The sequence below is a fragment of the Brugia malayi genome, assembly GCF_000002995.4.
Source record: "Brugia malayi strain FR3 genome assembly, contig: Bm_v4_Chr3_scaffold_001, whole genome shotgun sequence".
Classification (NCBI taxonomy): domain Eukaryota; kingdom Metazoa; phylum Nematoda; class Chromadorea; order Rhabditida; family Onchocercidae; genus Brugia; species Brugia malayi.
In genome coordinates this window covers 9,573,778-9,592,544 of record NW_025062477.1, presented here as the reverse complement: position 1 = coordinate 9,592,544, position 18,767 = coordinate 9,573,778, and the positions used below count along the sequence as shown (strand labels likewise).

Here is an 18,767-nt window from a genome sequence, read left to right as displayed (position 1 = left end):
ATCAGCCTATTGTACACTGAGATTTGTGTTGATTAAACTGCATCAATTAAACTAAATCTACATGGAAACTAATTGAGATTTGCAGGTGTTTCCGAAATTGGCGCTTGTGACGAAAGGTCAAATGTCGATAATTTTTCACACTCAGTTTATTGAAATCTTTTGTAGTTCAAACGGTTTTTACATAAATGAAAATGACTTAATGTTATACACAAATCGTTTCAGTGTGACTTTATTTGATTACCTAGCAAAATGAATACAAGAATAGTTAGGAAGCAATGCAAATGCATTTAAAATGTCTGGAATATAACAACTATAAATGCCAGGCGTGGATTGGATGATTTCTGGATTTCTTTTTCTCTGTAAATTTTTTTTTCCAATTTTCCATTTTTTTCTGTAAAATTTTCCGAGACAAGAGATTACGCCTTTATTTTATAATTTCTTCGTTTCTCAAACAATTCCAGACAATAACGACCAAAAAACATTAGTTAGAGAGAGGCCGCATAAAACCACAGTTATGTATATGTTATGTATTTCAATGCTAAATTGTTCTTTGCTTCCATAGTTTCGTTTTTCATTTTGTAGTCTTTAAAATTAGAAGAAGATATCAAGTGAGCCATTTTCATATAGTTTGGTGCGATTGTTTATTGAAGTGTTGCTATGGTGGAAAATAATTTCTTCTGTACTTAAATATCATTTTCAAAATATAATTTAATCTTCCTGTCAGTCATTTTCCTTTCTTTATTTATTTACATTTTCTGCGACACCAAGGATGTGTTATTGAATTGATATTTATTGAAAACAGTTCAACAATTTCTCAATTTCGTGTTTGATTGAATTGTACATTTTCATAGTTTACATGCTAAATGATAAAGAGAAATTTGCGTGCGTTTTATTCAACAGCTTTGTGTTTTTTGACCTTACGCATAGAAAATGCAAATTATTTGCGATGTGTTCATCCATTTGAAAGCTTTACAAAAATTTTGTTAGCACGAAGATTACAAGGCTGAGTGAGCGTTTTCATTATTTTTGTACAGTTAAGACTAAAATAGAGGAAATGAAAATATGAAAATCATTTGTTTCCGAACATACATTATCATCATCTTTCCCGAAAGGAGCAGAATGCTTACATTGCTTATTTCTCAACACTCCGTCCTGCCCTCGCGTCTCATCACCGCTCCCTTCTATCTTACGTTGTTGATACAGTGAAATGTCGGTGGTACGATGAATTGGCAGAAAGAGAAGCGATGAATGAAGCTGTCTATGATTCATGACTTTTTATGCATTTTCAGAGCTTTGAAAATGTTTCGGTAAACGGCTTTAAATTCGCCTTTCAAATTCTTCTTTTTCAGTGTCGTCAAAATTTATGGACAATGGCTGGTTGGATTCAACAATGGACGACATGTCATCAGACATCAGTGTAATATTTCTCGTGCCACTTTATCTTACCATTGAAATGGTACTGTGAAATGAAAAGCGTTGCAAAGTTGTTATTTTTAAATTCTTATTATTTTATATTTGTATTATCCTGTTATTTTTTGAAGAGGAAGCTTTTTGAATGATGTAAAGTTGGAAATGATTCATCCCTTACAATCAGTTTCATCTCTAATTATTTCAAGTAAGTCCATTGTCTCGTTATTTACTGCAGTTTCTTGCAATTCAAGAGAGCAAATATGCGATAAAACCACGCTAAAAATGTAGCTTGGCCAGATATCTTCTTAGTCCTATCAAGCAAATCAAAAAAAAAAGATCTAAAACTTCAAAAAGATCACTCAGAGAATGCTTATTTAAGGATACAACGATGAAGGATCTGTGATAGTCATGTGATTATTGATGACATTACGGTGACACTTTTATTTCCTTTCCGCTCATACTGTTCAAAAAATAATTTAAATTAAAACGAGAGATGAGTTCGAGGAATGAGAAAGGAATTGGAGAATGAGGCAGAGAAAGAAAAAGAAGAGATGAGGGATTAGGCCGAGATGACCCTTCCCAAAGGACTCTTTCCCAACATTCCTCTTCCATTCTCCTCAAAATTCATCAACTTTCTCATTTAATCTGTACAAAAGGTAGAAGTTGTTTTTTCGAGGAGACTTATTGACCTGAATTCGTAATTTGCATTCAGCGCACTAATTAGGAGGACTGTGTCTTCAAATTAAGACCAAAAGTAACAAATTTTTCTTTTACGTCTCTGTAACGCTCCTTCCCTCTTCAATGTTGGTTGAATTTCTAAGTTTTTGGAATAAGCGAATGTGTGATCTCTTCTGTCTCTGTTCAACGTGAAATATCATACTGCAAAACAATGACAGCATCGCAAGAAGAGATCTCGAAAAGATCAACAGTTTCCTGCTTCTCATGTGGAGTTTGTTAATTCATCCATTTACCAACATTTTTATACAGTGGCACACTGATTACAAGCCATTATGTTTCAGTCGTGACCTAAGTTACTATGAGTTCATGACACCTAAATTACTTTGTAAATTCAATTCGACTTAATCAATAATGAGATGCATCAAGTGATTGTTTGAGAAGGAATTAGACATCTCTACTTTTGGCGTTCTACCAGCGACTTTTTTTGGCGGTATTCAACGAGCAATTCAAAAAGGATAGATTAGCTGAGCAGAACTGCGTGATTCCTTCTGACGAGAATCTCTGCTTGCGTGGTTACACGTAAACTATTTATCATCAACCTGAATGCCATGGCTAAGAAGCACAGTTGCACACGTGTGAACATATAGCAAGCACGTCATACATACACGTCTGCCTGCATTTCGCTTCCACACCAACTGCAACAGCAACGAGAAAGTGCTCTCAGTGTTTGTTGTGTATGTGTGCATGCATTACAGTGTTTCTGGGTTTGTTACATGACTGCATGCACCTATCAGTTCGGCATTTTGCTGTGTTGATGACGGTATGCGCCCTTCTTTGCAAGATGTTAGGTGCAGTTAGAGAAGCAGAGACGGAGAGTTGGGGGGTGTGCAGAGGAGAGGAGAATGGGAGGGAAGTGGGCTGTGTGCTGCCGCAAGTGTCGCTTTTGTTACACGGAAGAAGCATTCGGGTCCTGGGGATGGCTGGTCCCTCGGACAGTCCATCATCTGAAGGTTTCTCTCTCTCTCTCCTGTTATGTTATGTTTTGTGTATTGTGTATGTGTGTGTGTGTGTGTGTGTATATATATCTTCAGGCCGTGTGCCTAGGTTTGTTTGTGGCATCGGAGAGAATTCCTTGTGAAAGTTATTTCAGCGATCATCGCAAATTGTTCAAGTGTAAGCTGTAAAAATGAAAGGTTCAGTTCTATTTGGTGCTCTTAACTAACTTCATACAGTCTCTCTCTTTGATAGGCCATTTAAATTGAAGAAACTGTCTCCGTTGTTGTTGTTATCACTGATTACATTTTCATATCTCACAGATTAAGCCTGATTTTATTGATAAACAGATTTGATTGGAATGTTGGCATTCCAATCTCTTCCTCACCTATTTTAATGGTATATCATTGTCGTACCTTGCAGGAGTGTGGTAGAGTTGTGCGCGACAAATTGATTGTCCTATCCGATCATGCTGTGCGCTACTCGTTTACTATCCATTTCATTTGATAGGACCACAAAATGCACTATATGATTGGTTTATAAGTTTTGGTGTGGATTACATTGAAGTTGAAAGCATTTGCTACAAAGCATAGACCAGTATGAACTGTGGTCAATTCAGAATTTGAATTACACATTTGGAAATAGGAAATATTAATGAATCGCCAGGGGATTTTTATTTCCGATAAACGTCCTTTTCTACTTTCATTTGTCTCACTTAAACTTTTCATAAATAGCTAACAGACAGGAAGGAAAAGAATAAGGGGGTATATTTCACTGATTCATCGGTGGTTTGCTTTCAGAAAGAAAAAGTTTATCAAACATTTTCCCATTTTTATATGATCATTTTCTGTTTATTCATTTAAAGGGTTGCATGAGAACTTTTGATATTATGTTTAATTATATTAAAATACATTTCTTATTGCATTGAGAAGTATTAAAAAATGTCGATAAAAGAATTCTTGTGTAAACTGAAATTCTGTAGAACTTAACGTTCCTCCTAAAATAATCGTTAATGGCTGCTTTCCTGATTGGTTCATGTCGGATTTTGCAATTTCCTTAGTGTTCATTAAAGTTTCCATTAAATTCCGTTGCATTTGTCTACTGTCGTAGGAAATTTTTTGTTGTTATTTCATCAACTTTTTAATTTTGTCTGCTATTGCTATGTTTACAAGGAAGTGAAAAAAATTGAATTTATAATAATAAGTGAGCTGCCCGCTTTAATCGTATATAAAAATTTTTGGAGGAATATGCCGGATTTCAGTCGAATAGAGAAAAAGTTCTAAACCCGTGTTGTCTTATCAGTGGTGGAAATATTATTATCAGTGAATATATTAACCTCTTTTTAGACAAGCGATCGTTCCGATGTTACATGACTATCTGTTATTTCTATCATTTTATTTGCAGAAATTCTTAATTTGTCTCTCTGTAGATGCGTAGCTGCTGAATCAACACGGTCTGTTGCCGCTTATCAAGAAATTCCTATCTAACAGATAAGCCTGTGTAGTATACATTCTTTAATAAAAGCTGCTCCCTGATTCCATTCAGGAGCAAAATTAATTTGTAATCTTTGAATTAATTTGTAGCGAAAGGGAAAGATTGAAATGTGCAAAAGAGTAACTATGATTTCAGTAGAATTCACTGGAAAATCAGTATTTTTTTTTTCATTTTTCAGGTATTGTTGACGAAAACATTGCTTTGCAGTTTTCTTATCACATATGCGAAGAATAATTTATTCGAAGTGAAAATCACTTCGAATAAGTGAGATTATTATAATCCCTGATGAAGGAGATTAGGCGACGGTATCTTCATATTTGTCAAAAACCATGTTTGATTTTTATAAATTTTTAAAATGTACCAGGTTTAAAATTTTTATAAATTTTTAAAAAAATTTAAAATGTAATCAAGTTGTGATGTATGATGTATGGTTGAATACACCAAGAGATTTTCCTACATTACTTCATCAGGAAAAAGCTTATCAGAGTTTTTTATTACATTTGTTTCATCTTTTGAATTTGAAGAACAAGAACCAACTGCTTTAGCACAACCTACTTCACCAATGATTTTGGAAATCCTTTTTTTCTGACATTTCTAAGGAATCATAGCTATGTTTGAAAGTTGCTGACTATTTCATCACCTGCAGACGATAACGATTTGAATTTCTTGTTTAAAAATGCATGATATTGTGATTATTGATCATTTGACGACCACAGGTTGGTGTTTACTGAATAGCGTATAAGGAATAACTGAAGTAAGAAATAAGGATTTTTCGATTCGACTTGTTGGGAATCAAGTAATATTGTTAGTTTTGAAGTTGCTTTTTCATGTTATTTAATACGTTTTTCGGGATCTTTTATATTTCTATGAACCTTAGGAACAAAATGATTTATAGAATTAAAGTATTTTTATGCTTAGTGCTTCAATCCATTTAGTGTGATGTAACCATTGTCACTTCAATTCCATTTCCCAAATTCCGTTATTGCTATTGTAGTTGCTACTAGCTTTTCTTAATTTATCTCTTTCTACATTTGCTACTATTTTCATACGTGATTTGTTCATTGCTTTATATGGTTTATCCCACTGATTACTTCTCATGGACAGAAATTGATGGGTTGTGGGCTTGTATCTTCGTCAGAATCAGTAACTACTTTTTTCTTTTTGATCGTAATAAGCGAGGTGCACTTTCAAAATCTTTGAACTCCGAGTGATCATTACTCTCACTTACGTGATTTAAAATTAAATTAAATTCAAATATTCCGGCGAATGAAATGACCACATTATTTATTTGTAGGATTTAATTCAATGGAATCCAGTGTAAAAACTACTGATTGCTTCAAAAAAGAATGTTGTATTCTTGATAACTCTTTCACAGCTCTTTGCTATAGCTTTACTTATTTGCAATTGCTTGCTGCTATAAAGTCATTAATGTAAGTGAATAGATTACAACATAAGGATGAGAAGCTTCTTTGCTTCCTGAAATTATTGCCTTCAGTTTTATTACATTGATTACTGTCCTATACTTTAGACACTCTCACAAATCTAAATTTCGTTTGCTTTTGTACGGTCCATTTTATTTGGATTTACAGCTTTTCTAATTCATGTTTCCTTAGGAATTATTAAATTGTTTTACTCATAAAATTCATATTCGTCATTCTTTCAGTTACCATACTGGAGAGAACAATTGTATGTATGAAATATTGGTTTTGAAGATGTATGTTGTTCAGATTAATTGGCTCTTCATAACTCTCTGATATATTCGTCATGTTTATGCCATGGTTCCTTGTATAATGTTTTGCTTTATTCTCTACTTTCTATTTTTGGTTTATTTCGCTTCTTTGATCTTATAGTTTTACTAGTAAATTTAAATAATTATGAAGTAATTTGATTATACTATCATTTAGATTTGAACACTGAAATATTAGGAACATCTCAGCCAAATTATAATTTAGACTTTGTTTTGAGATTTTCAGGAAGAATTTTTGCAAGAATTTTTATAGAAAGATTCTAATTTTCTGTTCAGTGTTTTCTCTTTCGAATCCAAAAGGCTCCAAAAGCTGTTTTTTGATTTTTCTCAGCCATATTTTTTCTAGCATTTGTATCGCTTTCCACAAAGGATGCTTTTAGCAACGGTTTTTGTTGCGTGGCTTGGATGAAGTTGGTCATTTTTATAGCCGAACTGTGACAAGTACTTATTAACTGTGTTTTTTGATTTTCATTTATTTTAAGTACTGCTTCATCTTTGGAAACTTCCAAATCGTTTTGTTTGACCCATGTAATAGATAATCGGTGATATCTCATTCTTGTAGGTTACTTATCAGTTATGACAAGTGTTATAATGAGAAAGTAGTTAATGAAGAGCTTCTGAAATTCAAAAAAATATTAATACGGAAGTAAAATTTCGAAAGTAAGCTGAAAATAGCGGATTCAAGTTTAGTTTCATCTATTCTGTTGTTTTTTGGTGACAGTTCTCTTTTAATAAATTCGAGTTAATTGTGGACTTCTTCCATACTGTGGCTAGAAACTTAGCATAGAGGTACAAGATTAATTCCATAGACATATCCATGCTTGTCATATGTGCACTTACTGAAAAAAATCCGATGACTGAGTGTTTTTTAATACTAAATTTAATTTCGTGGAGATTATTTCACTTAGATTAAAACATCACGAGTATATTTTCCAATGATGTTTGGATTCTCCGTCCTGATTTTCTATTGGAGAACTATTGTAAATTTAATGCTCTTCAAATTTCTTGCATAATCTGGGTGTAAGACGAGCACTCGTATCTGATGTACTGACTTTACTGCTTTATCTTTCATTTTATAGATATCCCAAATCACCAACACATATTTATGAACTACTTTCTGTACATTATTTGATAAGAGAAGGGAGGCATAGAGTTGGTTTGCTTTTTCCTAGCGAGCAACTGAGATGATTTCTTTTCATACCGATACCATCTAGCAATAGCTGAGATGCGAAATAATGCATTGAGTGAGAATGCTTTCTCGTTCAGTGGTTCGTTTGTTTTGTGTAATTCACATGAGGTTAAGGGATACTTTTGTGATTAGATGATATGAATAGAGTACCGCTTCAAGGTTACATCACTTCCTTTCTGAAACACCCTAAAAGCCTGATCCATCCTGTGGTGCATGTGATAAGGTAGTGTTTATCTGCTTCATATGAGTGGTGGGAGTTGAAATAGTATTGCTGAAGCAGTGTCAAAAAGGATAAAGAACATTGGTTTAAATGAATGTGTTGGATAGCATTAGAAATCCGATTTGGTCGCTATCCAGGTTTTAGTTTTACCAGTTAAACGGTCTTGTTTTAAACAAAACCTCTTAAATGTGAACTTCTTCCACCTTATTCTCCTCACTGCTTGGTGTTACTCATTTTAGTTGTTTGTAAGATTCTTTACCACCACTTAATGTATGCTCAGTGTTATTTGTGGTCCATTTAAATATTGAGAAGCTGATGTTCAACGAATATGTAAAAATTTTGAGGTATTATATTCCATTAATGATAGTTTAATAATACTGTACGCTTTCGATTTCTAAATTTCTAGATTCTAGATAATATTATATTCAAAAAACACAGTGCTTTCTTGCGTTTGATTGAATCGAATAATTGATAAGGCGAATGGCGCTGTAGAAGATATGATGTTGTAATACTGAACTACTTCATACTGAACGTTGTGCGGTTTCAGATGGTTTGAACCTCCCTTCTTTCTTTAAATCTCGATGTAGGAAATTTGTATTCTCATTAAACTTATTATGGAATAGTAAAAGTACATTTCGCACTATTCTTCAAATAACAGGAAACGGACGTTGTTTGCTTTTGATGTGAATGTTTGCATCACTGAAAAATGGCTCCACTGTTTCAGTGGCAGTCTTCTTTTATGAAGAATGGCGTTCGTAATATGCGATTTATAGAGTTAACATTTAAAGAGGAGAAAAGGTTGGTACTGATAGGGAATTGTCTACTTTGTACAGCGCATTTTACGGAATCAGATATCTCATTTGCTTATTATTTTAATGCGGTTTGTTATGTTTGTATTTGGTTTCTATGTAGTATTATAAATACAGATATGTTTATTATTGAACCTTATATTGATTGATTTTTCTTGCAATAAGAAATGAATAGATATTCAGGAGTTTCCGAATAATCAGGAAATTCGTTAGAAGTCATCAGAACGTGAATACAAGCATTACCAGGAAGTTGTCCTGCTTAAAATCAGTAACACTAAATCAGTTTCCAGGACGTTTATTTCATTGGTTTTTCTCGTGTCATTTGCCTCCAATAACGCAATATTTTCTCATCCTTGTTAAAACTTGCAGCATTTCAAAATCATATATGGCATCAGTTGCATAAATAATCACTGGCCCAATTTAAGACCATTTATAGACATAATACTCAGATGTTTAAATTATAAGACTCTTCCATGTGTTGAAGAGATGTAAGATTTTCATTTCTGAAGATATTTTTTTTTTTTTGTTTTTATGACATTCAAAACATGCGGAGCGTTTACAAATGGTATAAGAGGATGGATTCTGAAATAAAAAAACCTTTTTTCAGGACTAATAGTCATTAATAGCAGGGAAAAGTGAAGCAAAGTGTGATTGAAAACCACTGTTTTTTGATAACTTAGGCGCTATGTCTAAGAAGGCGGTAAGTTTCTCTATTTATATTTCTTCCCAATTGTGAAGTTGTTCAAGCTGTAATGTTTTTTTTTTTCCTAATCTAAAATTTTTTGGATATAGCATGCGGTTATATGACATGCGTTTACGACAGCCAAATTATTAAATGTTATACGTATAAATCGACGATATAGATTGTCATTTTGGGGGTATAATGTTCCATAAGATGAAAGCACAAAATCCTAGCGCGGTGTCATATTGCAGTAATGTTCATTTATCATCATTTACCAGGGGTAATTCGTCATCAGAGCATTCTGAAGGACTGAAACTAAGCAGGTACTGTAGGGAAAAGGTAGAAGTCACGGACAAGGCGATAAATGTTTTGAAATGGTTTTCAACTGAATAAAACTAGGTGAATGTTCGATCTGATTGAAATCAAGAAAGCATGTTTAGGTTATCCAAAAAATGATGCGTGGTTATTACTATCTTTCTTTATCTTCTTTGATATCTTGAAAAAAACTGAAATATTTTGAGAAGAAATTAAAGTATGATGAGTTGATATTATTGCTAGGCCTTTTTGTAGTTTAATTATACAAATGGAGTTTTCTCAGCATTTTTTTTTTTTCAGAGTAGTTCTTGTAATTCTGTTTCATTTTTCAAAATATTTCTTTGTTTCATTGGTTCTTTCTTGTAATCTGGGATATTATTAAAAATGTTATTTCCAGATAAACGTACGGGTGACGACGATGGACGCGGAGCTGGAATTTGCCATTCAACCAAGCACAACCGGTAAGCAACTATTCGACCAGGTCGTCAAAACAGTTGGCCTTCGTGAGATTTGGTATTTCGGATTGCAGTACACGGATACAAAGGGTTTCCTTACATGGCTTAAGCTGAACAAAAAGGTTTGCTTCGCTAGTTTTTTTTTTTGATAAATTCTTTTTTAATAATTTTAGAAAGTAATTAAAAAGACAGAATCTTTTAGTAATAATTTGTTCCAGGTCACAGCGCAGGATGTAAAAAAAGAACAAACTTTGTTGTTCAAATTCCGAGCCAAGTTCTATCCAGAGGATGTTCAGGAAGAAATAATCCAAGATATTACCCTTGTAAATCTTTCTAGATATTGTTGGGAATAATGGTTATATAACATGGAAGTGATATCTGATTTTGATTTTTTTGTAAATAAAAAATTCACAGGATTCTAAAGGATTTCGCAACCCTTTGAGTGTTTCAGAGACTTTTTTATTTGCAAGTAAAGGATGCTGTACTTTCGGATGAAATTTACTGTCCACCAGAAACTTCAGTTCTACTTGCATCGTTTGCAATGCAAGCTAAATATGGCGACTACAATCCGGAATCGCATAAGCCGGGCTGTCTTACTTCTGATCGGTTACTACCACAAAGGGTTATTGGACAGTTCAAATTAAGGTTTTCTTCTTTTTTGGATTTTTTATCATACCGATGAACTTTTGACAAGTGATATTCACTCTTCTGACTTATATTTTTAATCCAAAAAAAAAAAAAAATGTACTCATTTTTTCTCTCAAACTGTCGTTCAAACTATAATGAAATTGCTAACGGATAAGTCATATTTAATGTTTCTTTTGCATATTTGTCACAGTTAGAATTTTGCCGAATTTATTCCGAAATTACTTGGTTTGAGAATATTAGTGGTTTAATTATCTGAACCAGAAGTTTTTGTCTATATAATGCCAAAATAATAGTTTTGTCAAAATTTAGATTTGTTTGGAAAATATGATTTAAATTAAATTCATTATCTTTTCAGTCCTGAAGAATGGGAGAAGCGTATAATGGTTTGGTGGGCGGACCATAAGAATACGAATAGAGAACAAGCAATGGTGGAATACCTAAAAATAGCGCAAGATCTTGAGATGTATGGTGTCAATGTTAGTTACACTTTATATGAAGTTCTGTTTATTCTCAAACTTGGTTTTTATCTTTTAATTGAATTGGATTTAGTTCTCAAATAAGTCCTACAACATGAAGGAAAATTATGCATTTAATGGGACTTCGGTTATTTTCGACACATTGAGATCATTTTTAATGCTATTTTGTGTAAGATTGGATGCATAGTAATTTACTGTACAGTATAATGATTCATGTAGTGTAATTTAAAGTGGTACATCTCATTTAACATTGCAGTGCACTATAATATATTTTTTACTACATTAAAAACCTTTTTTGTCCTTATCTAGCATACTATTTAACACAGTAGGAGGATAAAAAAGTGGAGCACATATAAATCAGTCCAAAAAACGCTAAATCAGTTAGTCCTCCAAATTCATCTTTTCGTTCGTGTTATTGTAAAAATTCTGTAAATTATTTTCTGCGTTCTAGATTTGTTAATTCAATTATGCACATGTATAAATAATTTTAACGTGTACAACTAGCTGGTATAAATTATTTAATTTCCACTATTTGCAGTATTTCGAAATTCGTAATAAGAAGGGAACAGAGTTGTTTTTGGGTGTTGATGCCCTTGGACTTAACATATACGAAAAGAATGATCGCCTTACACCCAAAGTTGGCTTTCCGTGGTCCGAAATACGAAATATTTCATTTAATGACAAAAAATTTGTTATTAAACCAATCGACAAAAAGGCAAATGTAGGTGTTTCCAGTCAGTTATTGTACTCTCAGTAATTTTTTTATTTCCGATGAGACATAAAAGAAGTGTTTTTAGATACATAAGATGAAACTTTAATTGTTCATTACGTTTCTTTATTTCTTTTTTAATGTAATACATTACTAATTATATTAATTACACCAAATGTGACGTTTGTGGCATTTTATATAAATACTTTGGTGCTTCATACTGAAAGTTTGATACTAAATTGTGTAAGTTTATTAGTGCTGATGATTTCCAGGACTTTGTATTCTATGCTCCACGTCTGCGAATAAACAAACGGATACTGGCACTATGTATGGGCAATCATGAGCTATATATGCGCAGAAGGAAGCCAGATACGATTGAAGTGCAGCAAATGAAACAACAAGCCAAGGAAGAACGGATGCAGAGACAACTTGAGCAAGAACGCCTGACAAAAGTTGGTTACTAATTAAAATAGAACCGTAAAACTAATGTTAAAGTTAATAAGCGGTATCTTGTTCACTTTTTTTTTTTTTCAACATATTTGGCTTTAAAGAATTGATTTACGTGCGGTATGGGTAGTGTGGACATTATTATCGTAACCAGATATGTTTAGTTACAGCTGAGAATGTTAATTATATTTCGGTCCTAATATTTTTATGGTACTTATTTTGTAATATTTTTCAACTTTGAGAGTTGGACTATGCAGCACTAATAATATCGTTTCAAGAGGGATACATAGTAAATGCAAATAATCGTATCACTTTATTGTCTTCATTAAAATTTTTCCCCAAAACTGTAGGAGATGACGGCACGCGAAGCTGCTGAGCAAAAACAGAAGGAATATGAAGAAAGGATGGAGAAAATGAGGGAGGAAATGGAAAGGGCCCAACGAGAGTTGTTGCATGCACAGGATACTATTCGACGTCTTGAGCAGCAGCTTGCAGAACTTCAGGTTGGGTTTAATTTCATGGTGCCTCTGCGTGAAGACTTCTTTGTTGTTGATTATTTAACGAGAATTAAGTTGATTAACGATTTATTAGAAAGGGGGTAAAGGCATGAATGAGTTATGTTAAGGAATAAAAGGCGAATTTAACAAATGGAGTTTGCAGATCGCTAAGGAACAGCTAGAATCAAAGGAAGATGAATTACGAAGGTTAAATGAACAATTGCGATCAGAACGAGAAATGAGTTCTGAAGAGCGTGAACGCTTAGAGCAGGAAGTGCGAAGACGTGAACAGCAAGTAGCTGAAATGCGCGAACAAGTTGATATGAAGACTCAGGAAACAGAACGCTTGCAGAGAGAAGTCGAAGAAGCACGAGCTGTTCAAGAACGCGAAAGTAGTCGTCAGCTGAATACATTTAGCGTTAAGGAAGTAGATCTGGATGAAAATGCTAGTGAAAATGGACAAGTTGCCACAGGTGCGTTGAAACTCATATCAGTAAATGAATATATACTCATGGAATTGCATTCGTGCCTCGTGTTGCTATTGCTCAAAATGTTTAATTTTAATGCAATGATTCAAACTTATCTTAGTAGAAATTCAAATATATATAGTATTGTTTCTGTATATTGATTCAATTGCAGAATTGACTGCTCGTGGTGACGAGAACGTTCCACAAAGAGAACTTGAACGAATAACCGCTGCCGAACAGAATCTCTCGTTGAAGCACAAACTTGATGTAATTTTATTTAGTTTTTCTTCGCTCTTGTTTTGTTATGTTTATAAAAGTTATGAAAGTGCTTGATGTGATTTACAATTTACTAAACAATTTTTTTTTCCTTTTTTTTATAGGCTCTAACAGCAGATTTGGAAGCGGTAAAGGATAAACAGCAGTTGACGGAATACGATCTATTACATATGGAAAATAAACGAGCTGGCCGAGATAAATATAAAACATTACGACAAATTCGTGGTGGGAACACAAAACGTCGTATAGACCAATATGAAAATATGTGAAAATGATTCATCGCTTATTTTCCTTAATTGTCCTTATTCTGTGCTGGTTATATTTTGTGTTGTCACGATTTTGATTTTTTTCAGTAGCCAGTGCACTGATTTGCTTATTTTTAGCTTACTGAAATATTATAACCCCGAACCACTTATCATTGGGAAGTATTATTGTTTCCAACCAATCTTAATTAAGTTATGGATTTAGCTTTTTCTTGATAGAAACTGAGTGGAAACTGCAACCTGATGTGAAAAAAGATTCATTTAAGTCGAAATTGAATTTTCGGAATACTAGTTATTTTTCGTAGGTGATGCTACTCTTCACGCTTTAAGTTATTCGGGCAGTTATCAAATTGTTATGGCATAGAGTGCATTGCATATAGACTGATGTGTTTGTTTTGTGTGTTTTATCATCGCATGACTTTGTGCCGCACGTCATTCACAAAACATATTGTTTTCTCGTCAAAATTCATTCCCACCTTCAGCATCCTCACTTGGTCTGCTTTTGCTTTTACCAACGCCAATTATATTGCTGTCTTGGAAGATCTTCATGCCCTTTACATGTGGAATTTCTGCTTTGAAAGTTGTGGATGTATACTGTTAATCAATCAACTGCATTGTGCCTTTTATGAGAAATTTTTTTTTCTTTTATTAGTTGCAAATTATCCTCTGCTCAAGTGAAGAAATGACTGAGCGAGTTTGGAATCTATCACTAAGTTCCAGTAGGCTGCTTCCTTCACCCTCTCATGATTTAGCTATGTATTAAACAGTTTTCGATCAGTTTTTGCTGGAAAAAACTGTCTGTATTCAAGGAAAGAGAAAGTGGTTGTGTATTGCCTGTTAAGTTTTAAACTATGGATTTGTCTTGAATTTTTTTCTTGTTTCCAGTTTTTCAGATCCAATTTGTTTATGTCCTTTTCATCCATTTTATTTGCCATTCATATAAATGGTGATGCGCAATTAAATAATCATTTGCCTTACTCGGGAAATAAAATGTGCTGGATTTTGCAGCCAGTTTGGTTATGTTTTTTAGGGAGCTTTTCGACTTAGTAGAATTTGGTTTGTTGATGTGCACTTTGCTAAATTAGGGATTAAAGATGGGGCGAATAGCAGATATTAGGCAAACCTAGTCATAGAACAGTTACCATCTGAGGTAAATATTTCGGGAAAGCAATTTGTCTCCCATTTATTCCTTTATTAGAATTGGGTTGGTTATAACATCTAGCCTGTATCATCTTCATAGGCGACCATAGAAGTGCCAGTTATGATGCTGATTTCTGAGGTTTGTGATGCATCATGCATGTTAGCCATGAGGATAAGCAACTGTTTACAATAAGGGCTTCAGTTTCTTTAAGATAGTAAATGCTGGAACTACCTTAAAAGTGGTAAGTATTGAAATATGTGTCCTATAACAGGTAAACATTAATGCAACCTTTCCAGGAATAATGATTGTACTGTACAAGAATTTATTGTTGTACAAAAGTGCCTGTAGCAAGGTTGACGGGTATCGAAATATATATCTTATAATGGTAAAACGACAGAGTAGTAGGCCTAGATTTCCATTCTTTAATAAACACATGAGAGTGGATGATCCAGCTTGCCATGACCCGGATCATTTCGAGAAACTAGCACATAAAGTTCCACTCGGTTAGTTTCTTTATCTTTTCCTTCGATTCCTATGTTAGGTTGTTGAAGGCAGTTATAATTAGTGTATTTGTAAAGAGTGCCAATATACCATCGATGGAATATAGGTATGGAAGTCTGCAAAAAGAATGTTACTCGGTTTCAAACAAATTCTGAAACATCAATGAATTGGAACTTTATTTCAAGATGAACGGTATGTAGATACGCTATCGCTTTTATGGAAAGAAAAAATAGGAAGTGAACGAGAAGTAACATTAAAAGGCGATGATCGAATGTTTGGAAAGAAACCGCAAAACTGGGTACCAAATATTAACGAGAATTCACCTAAAGCTAATTATGCAGAACTGGACTGGGAAGGAATACCGGAACCGGTGAGGAAGATTTTTAGGTAGGAAGAACTAAATTAGTATTTTATTGGTTTAATCATCAATACATGTGGTGATTACATTTGAAAATGTACTGGTTGGTCATTCTATTCAAATATGTTACTTGCTGTTGTGCGTTTTGCTATGCCATAAGAGATGCTTCGCCATCAGTTGGAATTGGTAGATATATATATCATTAAAAATGACGGAATTTTATATTGTTATAATTACTTTGGCTTAGTTTCAGTATACGTTATTACCTTTTCATAGTGATCGATTTTTTTTTAAAATGAAGCATTTAAAAATAATTATGTTTCAAATTTTAGTTTGATATGGCAATTATTGCCGACCGTAAATTTGCTGTCGTCATGTGCTTAAAAGCTGATACAAACTAACATAAAGGTCGGAATGAATGTACAATGACAAAGAGTTTTATGATAATTATTTTACTGGATTCCAAATTTTCTATATTAAAAATAAAATTGATATTTTCAAGGTTCCGGTTTTCAGCATTAAATTTGGCGAACGGCGAGATTATTCTGATGCGTGGAAAAAAGCTCTGATTGATAAAGTACGAAAGCATGAACTCGATATAAATTCATTAGAAGTAAAAAGTGAGTTGGTAAAGTAAAACCAAACTTGTAGGACTTTGTATTGCGTTTGATGGATATTTGTCAAAGCAATCTAAAATTTGTAGAAAAAAGGAGAAAACAGTGTAGAAAGCAAAAAGTTAAAATCTCAATTCCATAAAAATGTTAGAAAGATATAATGTTATTTGTATGCAAATTTTTGGAACAGAGGGATGGATGAAGAAAAATTGTTGTGCTCATGCAGTTCAGAGTCCCATCAATTTAAATAAAAAATCATTTTAGTTGCTTGGACAACCAGTGTGATACGTTCATGGACTTTGCTGGTAAAACAAATAGATAACAAACCAAAAGTATAGTGCTGTATTTATTTTTTGATTTGCTTTAGTCAGAAATTTCTGTGGGAATAGCTGAGTTGATTTTGTAAGGAATTATGGGATTTAGTGTTGATTTAGTGTTGTAATAGGCCTGGTATTACTGCTCACCTGTTTATGTAGAATAGATAACTCAGAAACTTTTTGTTGATAGGAAGTAATGTGATGTGCAATTGCAATAATTTTAAGCTTTTAGCAAATAATAAAATGAAGTTTTTACAGAAGCCAGCTCATATCGTACACCCTCTTCACTTAATGATAGCATTTCGTCGAAAACTCTTGCGGCAGTTACGCGAAGTAGACACAGCAGCTTTTGAAAAGGTTTCATTTCATAAATAGCGAAACGACATTCTTTCTGTTAACATTCATTATTACTTCTATTCTCTTTCTAAACGATTATTTGGTCATAAACGAGTATTTAGATGACCTAATTTAAGGTATTATCGGAATTAAAAATCGCTTATCATGTACCAAAGCGTCCGGAAGAACAGATTGAAAAAAAACGAAAAGCGTGGGTGGAAGCTCTGTTGAAGGAAAGGATTGCCATAGAAAAAGATATTAAAATGGAAGAATTAAACAAAAGATTTATTATTGAACGGATACAGTGTGGACGTGAAGTAATTTGACAGTTATAGACAATTTGTAGGAAAAGAATTTTTTTTAAAGAATTTTGTTTTTTTCCTTAAAAAAGATTTTGTCGATACAAAGTAATCGAAAAATTTCTTTTAATTCTGTAACGCTGTTGTTTGAATTCTGTGAATATCCGTGCAAACCTTACAGATAAAAAAGCGTCTAGAAGAATTGGACAGTGAAGAAACAGAAATCAAGACACGTCTGAAGGAACTTGCAAGAATTCAAGGGGAAATGCCAAAAAATGTACCAATATATCAGCCAAAATTGATAGAAGAATTATCGGAAATAGCAGCGCACGCAATTTTGTATCATCGTCCCGATGATTCTCACCGAAGAGATAAATTACTTACTGCATAAGTGAATTAAAATTGCACAGTTGTCGATGACTTTTGTTTTTTGATAGGCACAACAGTCTAGACTTCAAACAGAATTAACAGAAGGAGTTTTATTCCATAAAGTTCTCACATTTCTAATGTAAATCTCTTAACCACTGAAATTCGTATCAGATTTTAAAGATAAGAGTATTCTGTATTGTCTGTTCAGGAAGTAATTGTTATTTCCGTATCAGATTGTTATGTTCAATTCTGTTATAACGCATTTTTGTGTTTTTTTCAAGTACGATTATGTAAATAAATTCATTTCTATAGAAAATCTTTCACAGCAAATATGAATATTTACGTCCCCCCGTTTGAAATTCCCTCTCTTTCTTATTTGTCGAATAAATAATGGTTTAAATAATGGGTGAGTAGTAGTTCCCATCACTGTGCATATGCGCGAGAGGTGTGGTTTTACATCTTCGCGTATTTGTAGGTCAGTGAAAAGCCATCCTACTGCCAGTGTTGGTTGACATCATTGCTCTCGGATGTGGTCACCGACCCTATCCTATCAAGCTCTTTTCTTTTGGAATCTTCTCTACCTCTCTTCTTTATCACTTGACTTTTTATTAATTCCACGAAATGGATTACTGTGTAGTTTAGGGGGGTGGCATATCTAAAATACCTAGGGAAATGATTGTCTCAAGTTAGACAAATGCTGTATTGAAAGTTCGAGGGAGAATTTTTGCGCTGTTTGGATGGTTCTTCCTTTGTTTTATAGAACTCATATCCAAATAGGGAAAATTTTCCAAATAGGAAAAGTTGGTAGAAAAAAATCATATCCAAATAGGAAAAGTTGGTAGAAAAAATGCGGCACACGAAAATGTCTGATGATTTAAGAAGTTTGATACACATTTTTTGTTCAAATCGTAAGCTTCTTATTTCACTGCATTTTTTTTCTCAAGATCGTAAACTTTCAAAATTCTAGCACTTGTTACTATAATCTCATTATTCGATGTTTCTAAGCTGATTTTGTTAAATTAAATTATCACCTAATTAATTTTAAAAGATATAGCTA

The 18,767-nt window shown here is 33.3% G+C and overlaps 2 protein-coding genes across 2 annotated transcripts; both read left to right on the top strand.

Moving 5' to 3' along the window:
* Window positions 1-9,225: 9,225 nt before the first annotated feature.
* On the top strand, window positions 9,226-13,781 carry Bma-erm-1 (Uncharacterized protein; the record flags this gene model as incomplete). Its single annotated transcript, XM_001901416.2, has 11 exons — window positions 9,226-9,240; window positions 9,935-10,114; window positions 10,211-10,315; window positions 10,444-10,637; window positions 10,996-11,116; window positions 11,655-11,837; window positions 12,098-12,277; window positions 12,623-12,775; window positions 12,933-13,242; window positions 13,409-13,503; window positions 13,617-13,781. The coding sequence occupies 11 exons, from the start codon at window positions 9,226-9,228 to the stop codon at window positions 13,779-13,781; spliced, it is 1,701 nt and encodes a 566-aa protein (XP_001901451.2).
* A 1,436-nt stretch (window positions 13,782-15,217) lies between these two features.
* On the top strand, window positions 15,218-17,732 carry Bma-mrps-15 (Uncharacterized protein; the record flags this gene model as incomplete). The annotated part of the gene is made up of 7 exons (XM_043080646.1): window positions 15,218-15,419; window positions 15,603-15,804; window positions 16,292-16,395; window positions 16,654-16,721; window positions 16,965-17,063; window positions 17,180-17,359; window positions 17,523-17,732. 7 exons carry the CDS (start codon window positions 15,218-15,220, stop codon window positions 17,730-17,732), a joined length of 1,065 nt encoding a protein of 354 aa, XP_042936580.1.
* Between the last annotated feature and the right edge of the window lie 1,035 nt (window positions 17,733-18,767).